At 47.4% G+C, this 24,194-nt stretch overlaps 1 protein-coding gene across 1 annotated transcript; it reads left to right on the forward strand.

The window, feature by feature from the left end:
- Nucleotides 1-2,980: 2,980 nt before the first annotated feature.
- On the forward strand, nucleotides 2,981-24,170 carry LOC129693921 (carcinoembryonic antigen-related cell adhesion molecule 5-like). Its single transcript, XM_055630654.1, has 5 exons — nucleotides 2,981-3,032; nucleotides 7,975-8,421; nucleotides 12,554-12,802; nucleotides 19,762-19,863; nucleotides 23,872-24,170. Exons 1-5 carry the CDS (start codon nucleotides 2,981-2,983, stop codon nucleotides 24,168-24,170), a joined length of 1,149 nt encoding a protein of 382 aa, XP_055486629.1.
- Nucleotides 24,171-24,194: the final 24 nt, after the last annotated feature.

Below are 24,194 nucleotides of genomic sequence, written 5' to 3' on the forward strand. Positions count from 1 at the left end.
TTCCAAAGTCCACAATCAGTTCCTTGGTTTTGCTGGTGTTGAGGGCCAGGTTATTGTGCTGGCACCATATGGACAGTTGCTCGATCTCTCTTCTATACTCTAACTCATCCCATCAATGATATGTCCCACAACAGTGGTGTCGTCAGCGAACCTGATGATGGAGTTCGCACTGTGACCGGCTACACAGTCATGAGTATAGAGTGAGTACAGCAGGGGGCTGAGCACGCAGCCTTGAGGTGCTCCCGTGCTGATTGTTATCGAGGCTGACGCATTTCCACCAATACGAACAGACTGTGGTCTGTGAATGAGGAAGTCGAGGATCCAATTGCAGAAGGATGCAATTGTCTATCAAGTGGCGTTACAGTCCCTTACTCAACTAGGAAGTGGCCGATTGGGAACTCCAGGCCGCTGAGAGCGCTCTTTCGGTCCGACGCCTGTGTTCCGATCATCCCGGCGAGAGGGCCTGAAACATCGGGTAGCCGTAGCGACTGTGGAGGGTTCAAGGCCACGACCACGGGTGAACTTAGAGGAAGACGATTGGACTGTATTGCCTTCCCTCGCAGTGGGAAACGTTGATTCCGCTGTGTGGGGATGTCCATGTTAAATTATATCGTGTGTTGTGTTATTTTTATTCGTACGGCTGTATGGTAACTCAAATCTCCCTGTACCAATGGGTGCATGTGACAATAAATGACTAATCTCTTGAACCCTTGAACTACCTCCTCGGGCAGCTCGTGAGAGATGCTACCCGACCCGCTTATTTGCTCCAGCAATTTGTCCCTTTCCATGCTCTCCAGAGACTCTCGCAACGTTTAAGAAACAGTTAGACAGGTACATGGATAGGACAGGTTTGGATGGATATGGGCCAAACGCGGACAGGTGGGGTAGTGTAGCTGGGACATTGGTGGCCGGTGTATGCGATTTGGGCCTGTTACTACACTGAATCACTCTATAACACTCTGCCTGACCCGCTGAGTTACTCCTATTTTGGAGCAGTTCTCCTCCTTTCTCCGAAGACAGCTCTCACTCTGGTCTCGAACCGACACGTTGCATATTTCCTTCGCTCCATAGATGCAGCCTTTTTGTGTCTATGCCTATAGTAACAACCTTCCTCCAGTGGTCACCGATGTTGTAGAAGCACCGGACCGCTGTAGGAGGCGCTGTTATTGGGAACCATCATCCCTGGGCGCGGAATAAGGACACAAAACGCTGGAGTAACTAGCGGGTCAGGCAGCATCGCTAGAGGGAAGGGATGGGTAGTCGAGACCCTTCTTCAGACAGTGCGTCAGAGGAAAGGGAAACTAGAGATATAGACAGTGATGTAGAGAGATATGGAACAAATCAATGGTTTAGTGTTAGTTCAGTTTGTTGTCCCGTGTAGCGAGGTACAGTGGAAAGATTTCTTGTCGCCTGCTATCTATCCAGTCAGCGGAAAGACTGGGCATGATTACAATCGAGCCGTCCACAGTGTACAGATACAGGATAAAGGGAATAACGTTTAGTGCAAGGTCAAGCCACCAACGTCAGATCAAGTATATTCCGAGGGTCACCAATGAGGTAGATAGTAGATATTTGGTTTTGGTAGGATGATTCAGTTGCCTGATAACATAGAAACATAGAAAACATAGAAACATAGAAACATAGAAAATAGGTGCAGGAGGAGGCCATTCGGCCCTTCGAGTCTGCACCGCCATTCAATATGACCATGGCTGATCATCCAACTCTGTATCCCGTACCTGCCTTCACCCCATACCCCCTGATCCCTTTAGCCACAAGGGCCACATCTAACTCCCTCTTAAATATAGTCAATGAACTGTGGCCTCATCGTGTTAACAAGTAAGTGGACTGGGATTGAACACCCGTTTGCGTGGAGATCAGAGGAACTGTCGACGCGGCCTTACATATAGAAACACAAACAGATTCAGAGTGCTGGAGTAACTCAGCGGGTCAGGCAGGCAGCATCTCTGTGGAGAACGTGGGCAGGTACAAAGTGCTGCAGTAACTCAGCGGGACAGGCAACATCTCTGTGGAGAACGTGGACAGGTACAAAGTGCTGGAGTAACTCAGTGGGGCAGAGAATTCCACAGATTCACCACATTAATTTCTCACCTCGGTCGTAAAATACTTCCCTCTTATCCTTAAACTGTGGCCCCTTGTTCTGGACACCAACATCGGGAATAAGCGTCCTGCATCTAGCCTGTCCAACCGCTTATGAATTTTAAGAAGGAACTGCAGATGCTGAAGAATCGAAGGTACACAAAAAAGCTGGAGAAACTCAGCGGGTGCAGCAGCATCTATGGAGCGAAGGAAATAGGCAACGTGTCGGCCCGAAACCCTTCTTCAGAATGAATTTTGTAAGTTTCTGTAAGGTCCCACCTCAATCTTCTAAATTCTGGCGAGTACAAGCCGAGTCTATCCAGTCTTTCATCATTTGAAAGTCCTGCCATCCCAGGAATCAGTCTGGTGAACCTTCGCTGTACTCCCTCTATGGCAAGAATGTCGGTCCTCAGATTAGGAGACCAAAACTGTACGCAATACTCCAGGTGTGGTCTCACTAAGACCATGTACAACTGCAGCAGCACCTCCCTGGTCCTATACTCAAATTATTTTGCTATGAATGCTAACATACCATTCGCTTTCTTCACTGCCTGCTGCACCTGCATGCCTACTTTCAATGACTGGTGTACCATGCCACCCACGTCACGTTGCATCTCCCCTTTTCCTAATCGGCCACCTGCCGGGAAGCTGGGAAGAAACCGTCCTTGAATCTGGATCACACAGGGAGTCTTTCATTTTCCCTGCTCCCTCTATCTCTCTCCCTCTCCCTCTCTCTCTGATCAACGAGCCGTTGTGTTTTGTGATCAGCTGAGCCGAGCTTTCCCCTCCTCCTGTGACGCGGGCGAGCAGTGATCTGGGCGGCGGCGGCAGCAACAGCGGCTCAGACGGAGCTGGCTACGGAGAGAGGCGTTGTTCCGTTCCGATGGCGGACTGTCGGCTCACCGCTGTCCTCGTTTGCCTCTTCGTGTTAACAGGTAAGTGGACTGGGATTGAACACCCGTTTGCGTGGAGATCAGAGGAACTGTCGATGCGGTCTTACATATAGAAAAACAAACAGATTCAGAGTGCTGGAGTAACTCAGCGGGTCAGACAGGCAGCATCTTTGTGGAGAACGTGGACAGGTACAAAGTGCTGGAGTAACTCAGCGGGTCAGGCAACATCTCTGTGGAGAACGTGGACAGGTACAAAGTGCTGGAGGAACTCAATGGGACCGGCAGCATCCGTGGAGAGATGGGATAGGTAACGTTTCGGGTCGAGACACTTCTAAAGGTTACTTGAAGTTATATTGAGGGGTTTGGAAAGTCTTGCCTGTGTTAGTTTCCTCCACCGTGCTGAGGTGTGTTAAAACATTATTGCTGTTTCTTTGTCACCCTGATGGAATTTTATTTAACTGTACTTCCTTCTTTACCGTTGACCTGTGGTGACTTGATATTCACTTCCGCCTTCATAGACAACAGCTAATAGATCTTTGTGGCTAGATCTGGGTTTAACATTACCTTTGGATTTATGTGTATCATGTGTTCCGAGCTACAGTGAAACACTTTGTGTTGCAAGCTGTCTAATCAGTTGAGATCACATCACAGGTTCACCTGCACCTCCTCTAACCTCATCTCTTGCATCCGCTGTTCCAGGTGTCAACTTCTCTACATCGGTGAGACCAAGCGCAGGATGGCGATCGCTTCGCCCAAGGCCTCTTTCATCTCGCACTAACCAACCTGATCTCCCGGTGGCTCAGCACTTCAGCTCCCCCTCCCATTCCCAATCTCAATCCGACCTTTCTGTCCTGGGCCTCCTCCATGGCCAGAGTGAGGCCCAGCGCAAATTGGAGGAGCAGCACTTCATATTTCGCTTGGGTAATTTACACCCCTGTGGTATGAACATTGACCTCCAACTTCAGACAGTCCTTGCCTTCTCGCTCCTTCCCCTCCCCCCTCCCCTTCACAGTTCTCCCACAAATCCTACTGTTTCGGCCTTCTACCCCCCCCCCCCCCCCCCCCTTCCAACCCCCAGCCTGCGCTTGGCCTCAACGATGTAGAACATTGACACCTGAACTTTAACCTTGTTTCTTCTCTCCACACATGCTGATTGTTTTCCAAGTTTGCAGCGCCTGCGGTCTCTTAGGAAAAGGGGAGATGCAACGAGACCTGGGTGTCATGGTCCACCAGTCATTGAAAGTAGGCATGCAGGTGCAGCAGGCAGTGAAGAAAGCACATTCATAGCAAAAGGATTTGAGTAGGGAGGGAGGTTCTATTGCAGTTGTAAAGGGTCTTGGTGAGACCACACCTGCAGTATTGCGTACAGTTATGGTCCCCTAATCTGAGGAAAGACTTTCTTGCCATAGAGGGAGTACAGATAAGGTTCACCAGCCTTATTCCTGGGATGGCAGGACTTTCATATGAAGAAAGACTGGATAGACTCGGCTTGTACTCGCTAGAATTGAGGGGGGATCTTATAGAAACTTACAAAATTCTAAAGGGGTTGGACAGGCTAGATGCAGGAAGATTGTTCCCGATGTTGGGGAAGTCCAGAACTAGGGGTCGCAGTTTAAGGATAAGATAGAAGTCCTTTAGGACCGAGTTGAGAAAATCATTTTGTACACAGAGAGTGGTGAATCTGTGGAATTCTCTGCCACATAAGGTAGTTGAGGCCACAATTCATTGGTTATATTTAAGAGGGAGTTAGATGTGGCCCTTGTGGCTAAAGGGATCAGGGGGTATGGAGAGAGGCAGTTACAGTGTACTGAGTTGGATGATCAGTCGTGATCATATTGAATGGCGGTGCAGGCTCGAAGGGCCGAATGGCCTCTACTCCTGCAACTATTTTCTATGTTTCAATAGACTGGAAGACTCGGCTTGTACTCGCTAGAATTTAGAAGATTGAGGAGGGATCTTATAGAAACTTACAAAATTCTTAAGGGGTTGGACAGGCTAGATGCAGGAAGATTGTTCCCGATGTTGGGGAAGTCCAGAACAAGGGGTCACAGTTTAAGGATAAGGGGGGAAGCCTTTTAGGACCGAGATGAGAAAAACACAAGAGTGGGGAATCTGTGCAACTCTCTGCCACAGGTAGTTGATGCCCGTTCATTGGCTATATTTAAGAAGGAGGGTGATGTGGCCCTTGTAGCTGAAGGGATCAGGGGGCAGTGGAGGCCAAGTCACTGGATGGATTTAAGAGAGAGTTAGATAGAGCTCTTGGGGCTAGTGGTGTCAAGGGATATGGGGAGAAGGCAGGCACGGATTATTGATTGGGGATGATCAGCCATGATCACAATAAATGGCGGTGCTGGCTCGAAGGGCCGAATGGCCTCCTCCTGCACCTATTGTCTATGTTTCTATGTTTCTATGTTTCTGTTCCTCTTTCATACTGATGTCAGGAGAGTTGGCGGTGTGATGGGCCATAGGTGCCGCCCACCATTCCGACTCTCAGTCTGAAGAAGGGTCTCGACCCGAAACGTCACCCATTCCTTCTATCCAGAGATGTTGCCTGTCCCGCTGAGTTAATCCAGCTGTTTTAGAAGGAACTGCAGATGCTCGAAAATCTACTCCAGCTGTCTGGTCCTACATATTAGTTTGGCTCGGCATGGCTTGGTTTGTTTTATTTTAGTTTAGTTTAGGTTTGGAGATACAACATGGAAATAAACAACAGACAATAGACAACAGGTGCAGGAGTAGAGGCCATTCGGCCCTTCGAGCCAGCACCGCCATTCAATGTGAACATGGCTGATCATCCTCAATCAGTACCCCGTTCCTGCCTTCTCCCCATATCCCCTGACTCTCTCTCGCTATCTTTAAGAGCCCTATCCAGCTCTCTCTTGAAAAAATTCTCTCCAGAGAACCGGCCTCTAAGGCAGAGAATTCCACAGACTCACAACTCTCTATGTGGAAAAGTGTTTCCTCGTCTCCGTTCTAAATGGCCGACCCCTTATTCTTAAACTGTGGTGGTTCTGGACTCCCCCAACATCGGGAACATGTTTCCTGCCTCTAGCGTGTCCCAACCCTTAATAATCTTATATGTTTCAATGAGATACCCTCTCATCCTTCTAAACTCCAGAGTGTACAAGCCGAGCCGCTCCATTCTCTCAGCATATGACAGTTCCGCCATCCCGGGAATTAACCTGGTGAACCTGCGCTGGGCTCCCTCAATAGGCCGCGCCGTCACTTCCGGGCTCGATGACCCTCCACCCCCCCCCCCCCCCCCCTTCATAAAATCAATCTGTAGTTGGTCACCATCACGGAACATCACCTGTGAATGTTCTGCACAGATGCAGAGGTCATGTTGCAGTTGTACAAGACGTTGGTGAGGCCACATTTAGAATATTGTGTTCAGTTCTGGGCACCATGTTATAGGAAATATATTGTCAAGCTTGACAGGGTTCAGACAAGATTTACGAGGATGTTGCCAGGACTCGAGGGGCCTGAGCTACAGGGAGAGGTCAGGGGCAGCGCTGGGACTATATTTCTTGAAGCGCAGGAGGATTAGGGGTGATCTTATAGAGGTGTACAATATGACGAGAGGAATAGATCATGTAGATAGACGCACAGAGTCTCATGCCCAGAGTAGGGGAATCGAGGACCAGATCAGTTCAAGGTGGAGGGGTCACGATTTAATATGAATCTGTGGGGCAACCTTTTCACACAGCTTGGTGGGTGTATGGATCGAGCTGCCGGAGGAGGTAGTTGAGGCTGGGTTAGGATTAGGGTCTTAACGTCACCCATCCATGTTCTCATGTCTGGGGCCAACAGCGGCGACCACTAGAGGAAAATTGCTACTGCAGGAACAGGTACAAAGTACTGGAGTAACTCAGCGGGTCAGACATGCAGCATCTCTGTGGAGAACGTGGACAGGTACAAAGTGCTGGAGTGACTCAGCGGGTCAGGCAGGCAACATCCCTATGGAGAACGTGGACAGGTACAAAGTGCTGGAGTGACTCAGCGGGTCAGGATAGGCAAGGTTTCGGGTCAAGACCATTCTTCAGACTCTATTAACAGACCCAGTGTTTCTACCGACCACTCCCCACCCCACCCCAACTCAGTCACCTAACCTAACTCAATCACCTCGACCCGAAACGTCACCCATTCCTTCTCTCCAGAGACACTGCCTGACGCGCTGAGTTACTCCAGCACTTTGTACCTGTCCACGTTCTCCACAGAGATGATGCCTGACCAGCTGAATTACTCCAGCACTCTGTGTCTCCCTCAAAAAAAATATCCATTGACTTGGCCTCCACAGCCACCTGTGGCAATGAATTCCACAGATTCACCACCCTCTGAATATAGAAGTTCCCTCTCGTCTTCTTTCTGAATGAACGTCATTGTATTCCGAGGCTGTGCCCTCTGGTCCTAGACTCTCCCACTAGTGGAAACATCCTCTCCACATCCACTCTATCCAAGGCCTTTCACTATTCGGTGAAGGTTCAATGACCTACCAGCTCATCCTTCTAAACTCCAGCGAGTACAGGCCCAGCGCCGACAAACGCTCATCGTATGTTAACCCACTCATTCCTGGGATGGTTCTTGTAAAATCTCCTCTGGACTCTCTCTCCATTCACGCTAGAGGCAGGAAACATGTTCCCGATGTGGGGGGAGTCCTGAACCAGGGGCCACACACACAGTTTAAGAATAAGGGGTCGGCCATTTAGAACGGAGACGAGGAAACACATTTCCACCCAGAGAGTTGTGAGTCTGTGGAATTCTCTGCTCAGAGGGGGGTGGAGGCCGGTTCTCTGGAGCGAATTATTTCAAGAGAGAGCTAGATAGGGCTCTTAAAGATAGCGAGAGAGGGTCAGGGGATATGGGGAGAAGGCAGGTTTGGGGTACTGATTGGTGATGATCAGCCATAATCATATTGAATGGCGGTGCTGGCTCGAAGGGCCGAATGGTCTCTACTCCTGCACCTGTTGTCTGTTGTGTGTTGTAGTCACGGGGGATGTGTCACATTTGACCGCCTCGAATGGCGGAGTGGCATTGATGGGCCGAATGGCCCAATTCTGCTCCTATCACTTGTGGACATTTCCACGCTCTCATGCGCGTTTCTCATCCTCAGGCGGGTCGCAGGGATTTACCATCGTGCTGGAAAAGAGCGACTTAAATGTCCCCATCGGGGGAGACGCGGAGTTCACGGTGCGGCCGTCAAGTGCTATCGAAGATGGAACGTGGAATTTCAAATCGAAAAGGATCGTCTTGTGGATTGGAACAAATCCGTCGATCCATGCTGAGTACAGGTCACGGGTGGATATAAACTTCACCACCGGGTCGCTGGTGCTGAGGTCGGTGAACGAGTCGGACAACGGGGATTACACAGTGAAACTCACTGCAGTTGCCACCGGTACTCTAGCCACAGCGACCATCACACTGCAGGCACTCGGTGAGTTTGACCATGTTCATTGTCAATGTTTTACCCACAGTCTGTTGTTGCTCAAGTGATCTTCGTATCCTTCAATCCAGAGAGAGTAGAGAGGGTTTTATTGTCATATGTCCCGGACGGGAGAATGAAATTCCTGCTTGCTGCAGCACAACACAATATGTGAATATGTAAACACTGTATATAACGGGGGAAGCGACAAAACATGAAAACGTTCGATAAATAATATAGTGCAAATAACTAATATTAATATAATCTTTTCAGTTCAGAGCTTAGAGCTTATTCGATGTTGTGTTTAGTAGCCTGATGGCGGTGGGGAAGCAGCTATTCCTGAACCTGGACGTTACAGTCTTCAGGCTCCTGTACCTTCAGATTCAGATTCAAGATTCAATCTTTATTGTCGTTGTGCAGTGTACAGTACAGAGACAACGAAATGCGGTTAGATTCTCCCCCAGAAGAGTGAACATGGAATATAATGAGCAATAAATATATATACGTACATACAGTAATGATATTACAAATTTTGAGGGGGAAGGAGGTCCGGGGGATGGGCCTTCTTCCTGGTGGCAGTGGTGAGATGAGTGTGTGGCCAGGATGGTGTGGGTCTTTGATGATGTTGGCTGCCTTTAGACGCAGCGACTGCGATAGGTCCCCTCGATGGTGGGGAGGTCAGTGCTGGTGATGGACTGGGCAGTGGTCACAACTTTAAAAACATTTTTTTTTAAATTAGAAGCATATACATATCATAGAAACATAGAAACATAGAAAATAGGTACAGAAGTTGGCCATTCGGCCCTTCGAGCCTGCACCATTCGCCATTCAATATAATCATGCCTGATCATCCAACTCAGTATCCAGTACCTGCCTTCTCTCCATACCCTCTGATCCCTTTAGCCACATGGGCCACATCTAACTCCCTCTTAAATATAGCCAATGAACTGTGGCCTCAACTACCTTCTGTGGCAGCGAATTCCACAGATTATCCACTCTCTGTGTGAAAAAAAATGTTTTTTTCATCTCGGTCCCTAAAGATTTCCCCCTTATCCTTAAACGGTGACCCCTTTTTCTAGACTTCCCCAACATCGTGAACAATCTTCCTGCATCTAGCCTGTCCAACCGCTTAAGAAGTATAAAGCCCTAGTGAGAACGTTGTCCAACCGTTCCAAGGTTATCCCTGCCAAATAGTGACCCTCCCCCTCCCACTGCGCCCATAATCTTCCAACAAGTCCAAACTCATCCCGAAATTCCTCAAGACAGAATGGGCAGGGGGGAGGGGGGTCAATAACCCCTGCCTGCCTTCACCCCATATCCCTTGACTCCACTAGCCCCTAGAGATCAATCTAACTCTCTCTTAAATCCATCCAGTGACTTGGCCTCCACTGCCCCCTGTGGCAGGGAGTTCCACAAATTCACAACTCTCTGGGTGAAAAAGTGTCTCCTCATCTCAGTCCCAAATGGCCACAGATTCACACAACTCTCTGGGTGAAAACATTTTTGCTCAACTCAGTCTTAAATGACCTCCCCCTTTTTCTAAGACGGTGTGTGGCCCCTGGTTCTGGACTCCCTCGACATTGGGAACGTTTTTCCTGCATCTAGCTTGTCCAGTCCCTTTATAATTTTATATGTATATACAATGTTTCGGAAAGACAATATATGAACAGCAACAAGCCATTTACTGTGTACAGATACATGATGAGGGAATAACATTTAGTGCAAGGTAAAGCCAGCAAAGTCAGATCAACGATAGTCCGAGGGTCACCAATGAGGTAGGTAGTAGTTCAGGACAGCGCCTACTATTGTAGGACAATAGACAATAGACAATAGGTGCAGGAGTAGGCCATTCGGCCCATCGTGCCGGCACCACCATTCAATGTGATCATGGCTGATCATCCCCAATCAGTACACCGTTCCTGCCTTCTCCCCATGTCCCCTGACTGCTATCTTTAACATAGAAACATAGAAACATAGAAAATAGGTGCAGGAATAGGCCATTCGGCCCTTCGAGCATGCACCGCCATTCAATATTCAACTCATTAATATATCTTCCGGGTTTAACTAGGAGCGTGCGGGGTGGAAAGTCCCGGTTTGGCAATTGAGCTGGATGACATGTCACACCCAGGTGTTCTCAGCTCTGATATAGCACTCACGATAATTAGATCAGGCAATTATCTTGGGCTCTTAAGTTGGGATATGCTGGAGTAACTCAGCGGGTCAGGCAGCATCTCTGTGGAGAACGTGTAAAGGTGCGTTGCTTTGAGTTTTTTTCTTTTTGATTCTTCTGAAAAACGATCTTGACCCTCAGTGTCACCTATCCATGTTCTCCAGAATGCTACCTTATCTCGCTGAATTAGGGGTGATCTGGTCCTTGATGATGCCACTGGCCTTGCCGAGGCAGCGTGAGGTGTAGATGGAGTCGATGGAAGGGCAGTTCGTTTGATGTGATGGTTTGGGCTGCGTCTAAAATTCATTAACATTTAGTTATTGGGAAAAGCATGTTCCTGAATCTAGAGGTCACGGTTTTCGGGCTCCTGTACCTTCTTTCCGATGGCAGGAGTGAAATGAGAGAATGACCAGGGTGACGTGGGCCTCTGATGATGCTGGCTGTCCTTTAGAGGCAACGGTTCTTGTAGATGGTCAGCATATGTGATGGACCTTCATTGGTGGGGAGGTCTGGACATAGAAACATAGAAACATAAAAATTAGGTGCATGAGTAGGCCATTCGGCCCTTCGAGCCTGCACCGCCTTTCAATATGATCATGGCTGATCATCCAACTCAGTATCCCGTACCTGCCTTCTCTCCATACCCTCTGATCCCCTTGGCCACAAGGGCAAAATCTAACTCCCTCTTAAATATAGCCAATTAACTGGCCTCAACTACCCTCTGTGGCAGAAAGTTCCAGAGATTCACCACTCTCTGTGTGAAAATAGGTCTCCTCCTCTCGGTTTTAAAGGATTTCCCCTAAATCCTTAAGTTGTGACCCCTTGTCCTGGACTTCCCCAACATTGGGAACAATCTTCCTGCATCTAGCCTGTCCAACCACTTAAGAATTTTTTTATAAGATCCCCTCTCAATCTCCTAAATTCTAGAGAGTATAAACCAAGTCTATCCAGTCTTTCTTCATAAGACAGCCTTGACATCCCAGGAATCAGTCTGGTGAACCTTCTCTGCACTCCTTCTATGGCAATAATGTCCTCCCTCAGATTTGGAGACGAAAACTGTACGCAATACTCCAGGTGTTGTCTCACCAAGACCCTGTACAACTGCAGTAGAACCTCCCTGCTCCTATACTCAAATCCTTTTGCTATGAAAGCCAACATACCATTCGCTTTCTTTACTGCCTGCTGCACCTGCATGCCCACCTTCAATGGCTGGTGTACCATGACACCCAGGTCTCGCTGCATCTCCCCCTTTCCCAATCGGCCACCATTTAGATAATAGTCTGCTTTCCCGTTTTTGCCACCAAAATGGATAACCTCACATTTATCCACATTATACTGCATCTGCCAAACATTTGCCCACTCACCCAGCCTATCCAAGTCACCTTGCAGTCTCCTAGCATTCTCCTCACAGCTAACACTGCCCCCCAGCTTAGCGTCATCCGCAAACATGGAGATATTGCCTTCAATTCCCTCATCCAGATCATTAATATATATTGTAAATAGCTGGGGTCCCAGCACTGAACCTTGCGGTACCCCACTATTCACTGCCTGCCATTGTGAAAAGGACCCGTTTACTCCTACTCTTTGTTTCCTGTTTGCCAGCCAGTTCTCTATCCACATCAATACTGAACCCCCAATGCCGTGTACTTTAATCAGGACCTGTGATGATCCTTCAATGGAGGGGAGGTCAGTATCTGTGTTGGCTCTTTGATGGTGGGGTGGTCAGTATTTGTGATGAACCTTTGGTGATGGGGAGGTCAGCTTCGATGATGGACCCTTGATGGTGGGAGGCCAGTACCTGTGATGGACCGGGCAGTGTTGGCGTTGAAAAGAAGCTGTTCCTGAAACTGGACGCCAGTTTCCTCTAACACGTTCTCATTCCGCACTGTCTCAATCTTTCATTAATCCACCACCTTCTGTGTTTTGTTCCTTATTCACCTGTGCATTAACCACCACCTCCTGTGTATTTAACAGAGCCTGTTTCCACACCCAATATCACCTCCAATGCCAACAGCTTCATAGAGCACAATGCCACCATAATCTTGACCTGTGTCGCGACCGGGACTGACGTCTCTTACACGTGGAGTGAATACAATAGCGTGATATCTAACGGCGGCAGGTTGGAACTGAGCGCCACTAACGACACACTCATCGTTACCGGAGTATTGCGGTCGGACGGGCCGTTCACCTCCCGGGCCTCCAACCCGGTTAGCGCGAAGACAAGCGAGCCATTCCCTCTCAATGTATTTTTTAAGTGTCTGGGCCATCATTCATCACTTGTTACCTGTCCTGCTAAGCGAGATGATTCAGGGGAGAGAGGACAGTGGGTGGGGGGGGGGGGGGGGGCATTAGGGAAAAGTGCATTACATGGATACATTCATTTAATATAGAGATATGTGAGGTGTTCCAAATGACCTAATTGGACTCCTATTCCTTATGACCATATACCCTTAAACTAGAGAATAGATTGGAAGGGGGAGGAGGGAAATGAAGGGGGTAGGGGGGAATGTGTAGGGAGGGAGGGTAGACGCTGGTTTACACCGACGATAGGCACACACATGAAATTGAGTAACTGAGCGGAACAGGCAGCATCTCTGGAGAGAAGGAATGGATATGGTCTGTTTCTGCCAGTGGTGTGTCTGGGAATCTAAGTCTAGGCCCAAAGAGTTCTGGACCGCCGGGAGGAAAGGCGAATTCAAGTCTCAGGTCGGCTCTTGTGGACTAGAGAGCCTAAGAATTAAATGATGTAATTTTAGGCTGGAGATGAGGAGGAATTTCTTTGGTCAGAGGGTGGTGAATCTGTGGATTTCATTGGCACATAAGGCGGTGGACGCCTAATCAATGGATATTTCTATGGCAGAGATAGATAGATTCTTGATAAGTACGGGTGTGAGGGGTTATGGGGAGAAGGCAGGGGAATGGGGTTCCGAGGGAGAGATAGATCAGCCATAATTGAATGGCGGAGTAGACTGGATGGGCCGAAAGGTCAAATTCTGCTCATATCGCTTATGAGCTGATCATTGGGCCACTGGTATTCATAGAAAGAGCAACCATTTCAATGCCTCCTCAGCAGTACTTGTAACAACTTTCATCTGACCCGTTGTGAGTCTATTCCTGCCATGCCACATCTTTCTTTTGCCTCGAATGAACTCTCTGCGTCTTTCTGCTCAATACAACTAATTGCAAATTTTCTGTTTCAAAACTCTAAAATTACTTCTAATCAATCAATTGTGATCCATCTTAGCAGACAAAAGTCGGGATGCTTTCGCGTGTGAAAAGAGCAATGGACATATTTGAGGAACACAGAAACATAGAAAATAGATGTAGGAGTAGACCATTCGACCATTTGAGCCAGCACCGCCATTCAATATGATCATGGGTGAGCATCCACAATCAGTAAACCCGTTCCTGCTTTCACCTCATACCCCTTGATTCCGTTAGCCCAAAGAGCTAAATCTAACTCTCTCTTGAAATCATCCAGCGAATTGGCCTTCACTGCCTACTGTGGCAGAGAATTCCACAGATTCACAACTCTCTGGGTGAAAATGTTTTTCCTCATCACAGTCATAAATGGCCGACACCTTATTATTAAACTGTGACCCCTGGTTCTGAACTCCGCCATAATTGGGAACATTTTATCCTGCATCTACACTGTCCCATCCTTTAAGTAAGGTATGTTTCCAGAAGATCCCCTCGCATCCGAAATGCCAGTGAATAGAAGTCCAATCGACCCAGAGAGGGGATCTTTTCGAACTATGGAAAATTCTTAAGTGGTTGAACAGGCTAGATGCAGGAATAATGTTCCTCATGTTGGGGGAGTCCAGAACCAGGGGCTACACACAGTTTAATAATAAGGGGTCGGCCATTTAGGACTGAGATGAGGAAAAATCCTTTTCACCCAGAGAGTTGTGATTCTGTGGGATTCTCTGCCACAGAAGACTGTGGAGACCAATTCACTGGATGTTTTCAAGAGCAAGTAAGATTTAGCTCTTAGGGCTAACGGAATCAAGGGATATGGGGAGAAAACTGGAACGGAGCACTGATTTTGAATGATCAACCATGATCATATTGAACGTACTGGCTCGAAGGACCAAATGGTCTACTCCTGCACCTATTGTCTGTGTGTCTATGTTTACTTTTCGATGTTCTATGTTATGTGATTATATTCTAAACAGTAACTCGTGTGGCTTGTTGACCCGGTACATTGGCCGCCGTGTTGGTGAGCGTTTCTTGCGGTGATGGTCTACTCTCCCTCCTCCCGCTTCCCTTCTCCCGGTTCCTCACATTCACCACAATCCCTTGTTCATTTGTCTCTTTGTCCGTTTGTTGTAGACGGGCCGGATATTCCGATTTTACTTCGGAGTCACGTGAGTGACTTCGTGAAGAAGCCCGCTCAGGGCGCAGGCGCGGCATTACGCCAGCAAGTGCAACAGCGGCGGCAGCTGGAGTCAGGCTCTCCAGCTGCACTTTAAAAGCGCACCTTCAGGTAAGTGGACGGTGCGTTGGGAACGGAGCGAGTTGGAGTTGTTTTTTCTTTTGAAAGAAACATGTCCCAACGTAAAAAACTCGCGAGTAGAGCTGCCCGAGCTTTAACTCCACCAGAGGAGTCAATTCCAGCGGGGCAGCAACCAGCCGTACTACGTTTGAAATTCCTCAGACCGAGCCGGTCCCAGTCACGCCAGAGCCTACACGGCGGACTGGGAAAGCCACCAGAAAGACAAACCGGCCGGTCGATTCCGACTCGTCGGAGGAGGAGATGTCCACCCCGAAGCGGGGGAGAGACAGCCGCCTAAGCTGCATCCAGCAGCTATTGGGGGGGATGGTCTACCGGGAGCAGCAGCGCTCTCGGTCAGACAGGACAGGCGCCCCCTCCATGGTGCTGAGTCCGGCACCTCCCTTTGCGACCTCGGACCCGGAATGGGAGGTCAGCATTGGTGACCAGGGGCAGGCTGGTCTGAATATGGGGCAGGCGGAAGGAACCGAAAGAGAGCAGGGTGTGCAGGAAGAGCTGCTAGGGGTCGTAAGCCGATTCGTCGCTACCCCACGGGTTGGGGCACCACTGCAGCCTAGAATGGCTGCCAGTATAAACCATCTCTCCAACAAACCACTGCAGGAGAAGGTGCTCGCCCAAGTGCTGGACGAGCACATAGCCCCGGATAATTGTGAGGCCCTCAAGGTCAAGAGCCTCAATCCTCAAATATGGGGTAACGTGGGGGGACCGATTCGGACTCAGGAGGTCAAACTCCAGCGCGTACTTCGCCTCCTGACGGCGGCTATAACAGCCTACGCGCGGGGTGTCGAGACCATAGACATGACAGCTCACCAACAAGATGTCCTGGCGCTCATGTGCACGACACAATATGAGCTGAACAACCTGAGAAGAGATAACATCAGGCCGGCCCTCAATCCTAAATTTGCAGGATTGTGCAAAGCTCCATCAGTAGAGACCGACTCATTTCTCTTTGGGAAGGACTTGAACAAACAACTCAAGGAGATGGAGGAGGCTTCTAAGACCTTTAGCCTCATGAGGGCACCACCGGCAGCAAATATACCAAAGCTCTTCATTACACCCAGGCGGCAGCACACCGCTGCATCTACCAGTCGGCATCCCGCATATGCGACTGGTCAAAGCTTGGGGCCGCACTATCCCCAGAAACCTTTTTTAGGTCAGGGCCTGCAGCGGACCCCCTGGAAAATGCGCCTCCCCCCAACATCGCCAGCACGTCGACAGAGAACACTCAAAAAGAAAAAACCACAACCCCGCCAATAACCATGGAGGTAGGTGGATCTGGTTCCTACCCGCATATTGAGAATAAGGGTGAATTACTAACAGGGGGAAGGTCACACTGGTTTAAAGAGGCATGGGTAAGGATCACAGATGATAAATATATACTTAATAGTATTCGAGGGTATAAAATAGAATTTATTTCAAAGATACCGCCAGTTCAACACATGCCCGAGAGGGCATTTGTACTCTCCAACAAGCAACAACAGGAGGGACAAGCTGAACTGGTGAGGCTTATAAACAAAGGGGTCCTAGAGAAAACTACTCATGAGCCCTTGGAATTTGTTTCCAACATATTTACTAGAAGTAAAAAGGATGGTGGATGTCGCATCATCATTGACTTGACATCCTTGAATGTATTTGTTAAGTATATACATTTCAAAATGGAAACATTTGTGACTGCTAGACAACTGATTTTCAAAGGATACTATATGGCCAGCATCGATCTCAAAGATGCTTACTATCTAGTACCTATACATAAAGATTATAGCAGATATCTTAAATTTATCTGGATGGGGGAGCTTTGGCAGTATAAAGCACTGCCTAATGGGCTTACTTCAGCTCCAAGACTATTCACTAAAATATTGAAGCCAATCATGGCAACGTTAAGGAAACAAAACCATATAGTCATGGCATATTTGGACGACATCCTCATAGTTGGGAAAACTATGGAATTGGCTGTAGCAGCAGTATCAGCTACTAAACAGCTCCTAGAGACTCTAGGCTTTGTCTTACATCCAGATAAATCTAAGTTAAATCCATCCACATTTATGGACTATCTGGGGTTCATAATTAACTCAGTCCAAATGACTATTACCCTGCCAAGGTGAAAGATGATTGCATTGATACAATCATGTAATAACTTAAAAATAAAGGAAAGACCAACTATTCGACAAGTGGCAGCAGTAATTGGCAAAATGGTAGCAGCATTTCCAGCTATCCAATTTGGACCTTTGCACTATCAAAATTTGCAAAGAGCAAAGATAACGGCACTAAAACGGCACAAAGGTCATTATGATCGGGTCATGACAATACCCCCTGAAGCAATATCAGAGCTACAGTGGTGGATACAATATATTTGGCACAGTTATAGTCCTATTGTTATTACTAATGCTACTTTAGTACTCCAAACCGATGCTAGTGCTCAAGGCTGGGGAGCAACTAACTCCATATCCAGCACAGGTGGTAGATGGACTAACTCAGAATCCTCATTACTATCTACACTGGGCATTAACTCTTTGGAAATGTTGGGCGCCTTTTATGGTTTAAAAGCATATGCATCTAATATGCATCACTTGCATGTTACGTTACAAATAGATAATACAACGGTGGTGGCTTATATTAACCATATGGGCGGCATAAAATCTTTATCATGCGACAAATTGGTCAATACGATTTGGCAATGGTGTGTCGAAAGACATATTTGGCTTTCAGCTACCTATCTACCAGGTAAGCTAAACACAGTGGCGGACACCAGGTCACGGAAATTCAATGACAACATCGAATGGATGTTAAATCCTAAAACATTCGCTAAAATTGTAAAGCAATATGGGAAGCCAGATATAGATTTATTTGCATCAAGACTGAATCACCAACTACCTATCTATGTCGCGTGGGAACCAGATCCGGAGGCAGCAGCGGTAGACGCTTTTACGCTGGATTGGGGAAAGTTTGTTTTTTATGCCTTTCCTCCCTTCTGCCTCATTAGTCGGGTACTTCGAAAAATCCAGACGGATTCAGCGTCTGGAGTTTTGGTAGTGCCCGACTGGCCTACACAGCCATGGTTCCCAATTCTCCATGACATGGTGGTGGAAGCACCTATGGTGTTCCCCAGTCATCCAGGGTTAATGACTCACCCAGTATCAGGCATCAGCCACCCATGCCACAAAGATATAAATCTCCTGGGTTGCAGATTCTAGACCGACCTTACCTGGATCTGGGGTTATCGGAACAAACCATCGCCACCATGTCAGCATCCCTAAGAACATCCACAAAGAGGCAGTACCTAACCTGCATCAGGAAATGGGAAACGTACTGCCAGAAAACGGGGACTGCTTACAAAACAGCCACAGTAGCGGATGTTCTGTAATTCCTGGCGGATTTACATCATCGTGAAGATATGAGCTACAGTGCCATCAACACGGCACGTAGTGCTCTTTCTAATTACCTCAAACCTGCCGGACTTCACGCCATGGGATCCCATCCGCTGGTGGTCAAACTGATGAGGGGCATATTTAACAGCAAGCCCCCCACCCCTAGATATACAAAAATCTGGGATGTCAGTATTGTACTCGCATACCTTCGGGACAGACCACCAGCAAGATCTCTCAGTTTAGAGCAATTGACTTTAAAAACGCTCATGCTGATGGCGCTAGTATCTGCACAGAGGGTCCAGTCCTTACATAAACTTCGACTGGACAACATGGACTCAACATCGGATCAGATCTCATTCACTATTCAAGGTCTGATAAAACAGTCCAGGCCAGGAACATCCAACACGCTAGTGGCATTCCGGGCTTACCCACTAGAGCCACGATTGTGTGTGGTGACCCACATAAATATTTACATAGACACAACCCATAATATCAGAGGAAGTGAGAGAGCCTTATGGGTCAGCCACAGGAAACCACATGGCAGGGTAACAAGCCAAACCATTTCAAGGTGGTTGAAACAGGTTTTGGAAGCTGCTGGAATAAACATTAATATATTTAAATCTCATTCCACCAGGGCAGCATCCACATCATCGGCAGCCAGAATGGATGTGCCTGTGGACATAATCCTCAACAAAGCAGGATGGTCACGGGAAGCAACATTCCGAACATTTTATAATAAGCCGTTGGTGGAACCTGACGTATTTGCAGCCAGCATTTTAGAAACTGCAAATATTTAATTTAAAGCCCGGGGGAGCTATTTTCTTTTGTTATTGTTAATAAATACCGTTTTGTTTTCAAAACAGATTCATTGGTTGATTACAATAACACTTCCTTCCTCAAGAGCTTTCGGTAGTGAGTGAGAAAAACTGTTACACGGTTTGAAATCACAGAGCTTTGAAATCTTCACGAAGTCACTCACGTGACTCCGAAGTAAAATAGTAAGATTAAACGAGAACTTACCAGTTTGAAGTTTGATCTGTATTTTATGAGGAGTTACGATGAGGGATTACGTGCCCTCCGCTCCCACCCTCATTACATGGATCAAACTGATAATTGATGTCTCTTTATTCTTCACTATGTTACTTCAAATACGTGTGTCTGTCTGTGATTCCACACCGCTGCTTGGAAGCATGCCGCGCCTGCGCCCTGAGCGGGCTTCTTCACGTAATCCCTCATCGTAACTCCTCATAAAATACAGATCAAACTTCAAACTGGTAAGTTCTCGTTTAATCTCACTATTATAGTTCGTGACCCCGACACCCCTGCTTACACTCCTGGGACCGACGTCACTTTAACCTGTTCTGCACAGTCTAATCCAGTTGCCATGTTGAGCTGGTACCGTCAAGGTGACTTGGTCCATAGTGGAGACCAACTCAACATTACCAATGTTTCAAGTAAAGACATTGGGAGATATGTCTGTCAGGCCTTTAACAATGTGACCGGAAGGTACAATTCCTCATCAATAGAAATCGATGTTCAGGGTAGGTACAACATTTCTTTATTTTTCTTGTCGGCCAGTGTATAATGTTGATGCTGAACGCTGATTCATTGATCTAATCGGCAGGAATTGATCAAATATATCAATCAACTATCGTGATTTTTCATATTGTACAAAAAGAATGTTGATTACACAAATCCAACTCGTGATTTCGTCGCAGTTGACAATAGACAATAGGTGTCAGAGTAGAGGCCATTCGGCCCTTCGAGACAGCACCACCATTCAATGTGATCATGGCTGATCATCTACAATCAGTACCCCGTTCCTGCCTTCTCCCCATATCCCCGGACTCCGCTATCTTTAGAGCCCTATCTAGCTTTCTCTTGAAAGCATCCTGGGAATTGGAGATTGGCCTTCATCAGTTAGAGGATTGAGTATAGATGTTGGGAGGTTATGCCACAGTTGTAAACGACAACGTTGGTGGGCTCCACTTGATTGCCACGGTATTGGGCACGCTGCAGTAGGAAATACGTTGTTAAGCTGGTGAGAGTTCAGAGAAGATTTTACAATGATGATGCCAGTGCTCGAGGGGCTTGAGTTAAACTTTATTCCTTGGAGCGCAGAAGAACGAGGAATGATTCTATAGACGTGTATCAGATCGGGGAACGAACTTATCGGATGAATACACTGATTCTTTTTACCCAGAGTAGGGGAATCGAGGACCAGGGGATGGATTCAAGGTGAAGGGGAAAAAATTGAATAGGAATCTGAGGGGTAATATTTTCACACAAAGGGTGGTGAGTGTATGGAACGAGTTGAGGTTGGGACTACCCCAACATTTAAGACACTGTTAGGCAGATGCGTGGATAGGACATGCTTGGAGGGATATGGGAGAAGCGTATGCAGGTGGGACTAATGTGGATGGGGCATGTTGGTCGGTGTGGAAGTTGGGCAAGTTGGGCAAGTTGGGCCGAAGGGCCTGTTTCCACGCTGTATCACTCTATGACTCTGAATGTGGGCAGATGGGGCTAGGGTCGAAGGGGAATCTTGCAATAATGGGTTGGGCCGTTGGTCTATTTCCGTGCCTTGTGACTTCATGACTGTACATATTTGGAGAGATCACGTTGCAGGATTTTCCATTATCAATCTCTTTCCATTCACAGAGAACGTGACTGATCTACTGAAACCCAGCGATGAAGTATTTGGTTCTAGATTGATAGAAAGTCATCATGTCATTAGTGATAGGAGCAGAATTAGGCCATTCGGCCGACCAAGTATACCAGACATTTCAAGCAAGGCTGATCTATCTCTCTCTACGAACGCCATTCTCCTGCCTTCTCCCCATAACTCTTGGGGTACTGATTGTGGAGGATCAGCCATGATCACATTCAAAGGGTCGAATGGCCTCTACTCCTGCACCCATTGTCTATTGTCTATTAACAACCGTACTAGCTATCTCTGCCTTAAAAAAAACATCCACTCACATGGCCTCCACAGCCTCCTGTGGCAGTGAATTCCAAAGATTCACCAACCTGGGATGTCAGGACTTTCATATGAAGAAAGACTGGATAGACTCGGCTTGTACTCGCTAGAATTTAGAAGATTGAGGGGAGATCTTATAGAAACTTACACAATTCTTAAGGGGTTGGATAGGCTAGATGCAGGAAGATTATTCCCAACGTTGGCGAAGTCCAGACCAAGGGTTCACAGTTTACGGATAAGGGAGAAATATTTTAGGACCGAGATGAGAAAACATGTTTCACACAGAGAGTGGTGAATCTGTGGAATTATCTGCTACAGGAGGTAGTTGAGGACACAGTCCATTAGCTATATTTAAGAGGGAGTTAGATGTGGCCCTTGTGTCTAAAGGGTTCAGGGGGTATGGAGAGAAGGCAGGTACAGGATACTGAGTTGGATGATCAGCCATGATCATATTGAATGGCGAATGGTGCAGGCTCGAAGGGCCGAATGGCCTCTACTCCTGCACCTATTTTCTATGTTTCTATGTTTCTAACCTCTCACCAAAGAAATTCCTCCTCATCCCCTTAATAAAAGAACGACCTTTAATTCTGAGGCCGTGACCTCTAGTCCAAGACTCTGCCACATACATTCTATCCAAGCTTTTCACTATTTTGAACGTTTCAATGAGGTCCCCCCATCGTTCTTCTAAACTCCAGCGAGTACAGGCCCAGTGTCGGCAAACGCTCATCCCAGATAATAATCTGCCTTCCTCTTTTTGCCACCAAAGTACATAACCTGTCATTTATCCACATCTGTTCCAGACGTCACCCATTCCTTCTCTCTTGGCGGTTTTAATGACCCATGCCCCATCTACACCAGTCCCACCTGCCCGCGTCTGGTCCATATCCCTCCAAGCCGGTCCTATCCTGTCCCGCTGAGCTAGTCCAGCACTTGTGTCTAACATGATTACAATATTGATGATAGATTTTAAACATTCCCCAAAGATGAAGCATGGCACCACTTCTGTGGTGAGTATGTACATACCTGGGTATGTAAAACAAACAACCTCACTCTGAGTATAACGTATTCATTCAAATCGCAACAATGCAGAAGAACGGGAAGTGTTAGATCTTGGGAGGTCATGCTGCAGTTATACACCACATTGGTGAGATCGCATTTAGAATATTGTGTTACGTTCTGGGTATCATGTTATAGGAAAGATATTGTCAAGCTTGAAGGGGTTCAGAAAAGGTTTACGAGGATGTTGCCAGGACTACAGATTGTGGGCAATAGCGAGAGGTTGAGTAGGCTGGGTCTCGAAGGGCCAAATGGCCTCCTCCTATCTTTCCACGTGTCTCTGTGTATATGTTTCTATGTTCTGCCATTGTTTAAATATTTAGTCTGAAGAAGGGTCTCGACCCGAGACGTCACCCATTCCTTAGAAACATAGAAACATAGAAATTAGGTGCAGGAGTAGGCCATTCGGCCCTTCGAGACTGCACCGCCATTCAATATGATCATGGCTGATCATCAAACTCAGTATCCCCTACCTGCCTTCTCTCCATACCCTCTGATCCCCTTAACCACAAGGGCCACATCTAACTCCCTCTTAAATATAGCCAATGAACTGGCCTCGACTACCCTCTGTGGCAGATAATTCCACAGATTCACCACTCTCTGTGTGAAAAAAGTTCTTCTCATCTCAGTTTTAAAGGATTCCCCCCTTATCCTTAAGCTGTGACCCCTTGTCCTGGACTTCCCCAACATCGGGTGCAAACTTCCTGCATCTAGCCTGTCCAACCCGTTAAGAAATGTGTACGTTTCTGTAAAATCCCCCCCTCAATCTTCTAAATTCTAGCGAGTACAAGCCGAGTCTATCCAGTCTTTCTTCATATGAAAGTCCTGTCATCCCAGGAATAAGCCTGGAATCAGGAAACGTCACCCATAAGAACCTCCCTGCTCCTATACTCAAATCCTTTTGTTATGAAAGCTAACATACCATTCGCTTTCTTCACTGCCTGCTGCACCTGCATGCCTTCTTTCAATGACTGGTGTGCCATGACACCCAGGTCTCGCTGCATCTCCCCTTTTCCTAGTCGGCCTCCATTTAGATAATAGAGTGCCTTCCTGTTTTTGCCACCAAAATGGATAACCTCACATTTATCCACATTATACTGCATCTGCCAAACATTTGCCCACTCACCCAGCCTATCCAAGTCACCTTACAGTCTCCTAGCATCCTCCTCACAGCTAACAGTGCCCCCCAGCTTAGTGTCATCCGCAAACTTGGAGATATTGCCTTCAATTCCCTCATCCAGATCATTAATATATCCTTCTCTGCAGAGATGTCGCCTGTCCCGCTGAGTTGCTCTGGCACTTTGTGTCTACCTTGGATATGAACCAGCACATGCAGTTCCTTCGTACATGATGTTTTAACTCTTCATTCCGTCCGCAGAACCGGTGGCCAATGTCAATCTGCGATCCAACAATCCCGAGCCGGTGGAACAGCGATACTCCGTCGTGTTGACCTGCAGCTCCCAGGGAACTCAACTGAAGCGGGAATGGTTATTCAACAATCAACCCTTCCAGCAGAATGACAGGGTGAATATATCCGGAAACACTCTGCTCATTGCCCCAGTAAACAGGGCCGACACAGGGATGTATAAATGTATCGTAAGCAATGGACTGAACAGCGGCAACGCGGAGACCTACCTGGAGGTTTACTGTGAGTACAGAGGCATTCCACGTCTTTAGTTACATTTAGTATCAGTAATAGGG

This window comes from Leucoraja erinacea, unplaced genomic scaffold (genome assembly GCF_028641065.1).
Source record: "Leucoraja erinacea ecotype New England unplaced genomic scaffold, Leri_hhj_1 Leri_479S, whole genome shotgun sequence".
NCBI classification, from domain to species: Eukaryota; Metazoa; Chordata; class Chondrichthyes; order Rajiformes; family Rajidae; genus Leucoraja; species Leucoraja erinaceus.

Coding starts and splice junctions, on each gene's coding strand:
- LOC129693921 (XM_055630654.1), top strand. CDS start 2,981: ATGGCGGACTGTCGGCTCACCGCTGTCCTCGTTTGCCTCTTCGTGTTA. Junction 3,033..7,974: donor TTGCCTCTTCGTGTTAACAG/GTAAGTGGACTG, acceptor TGTGTGTTGTAG/TCACGGGGGATGTGTCACAT. Junction 8,422..12,553: donor CATCACACTGCAGGCACTCG/GTGAGTTTGACC, acceptor TGTATTTAACAG/AGCCTGTTTCCACACCCAAT.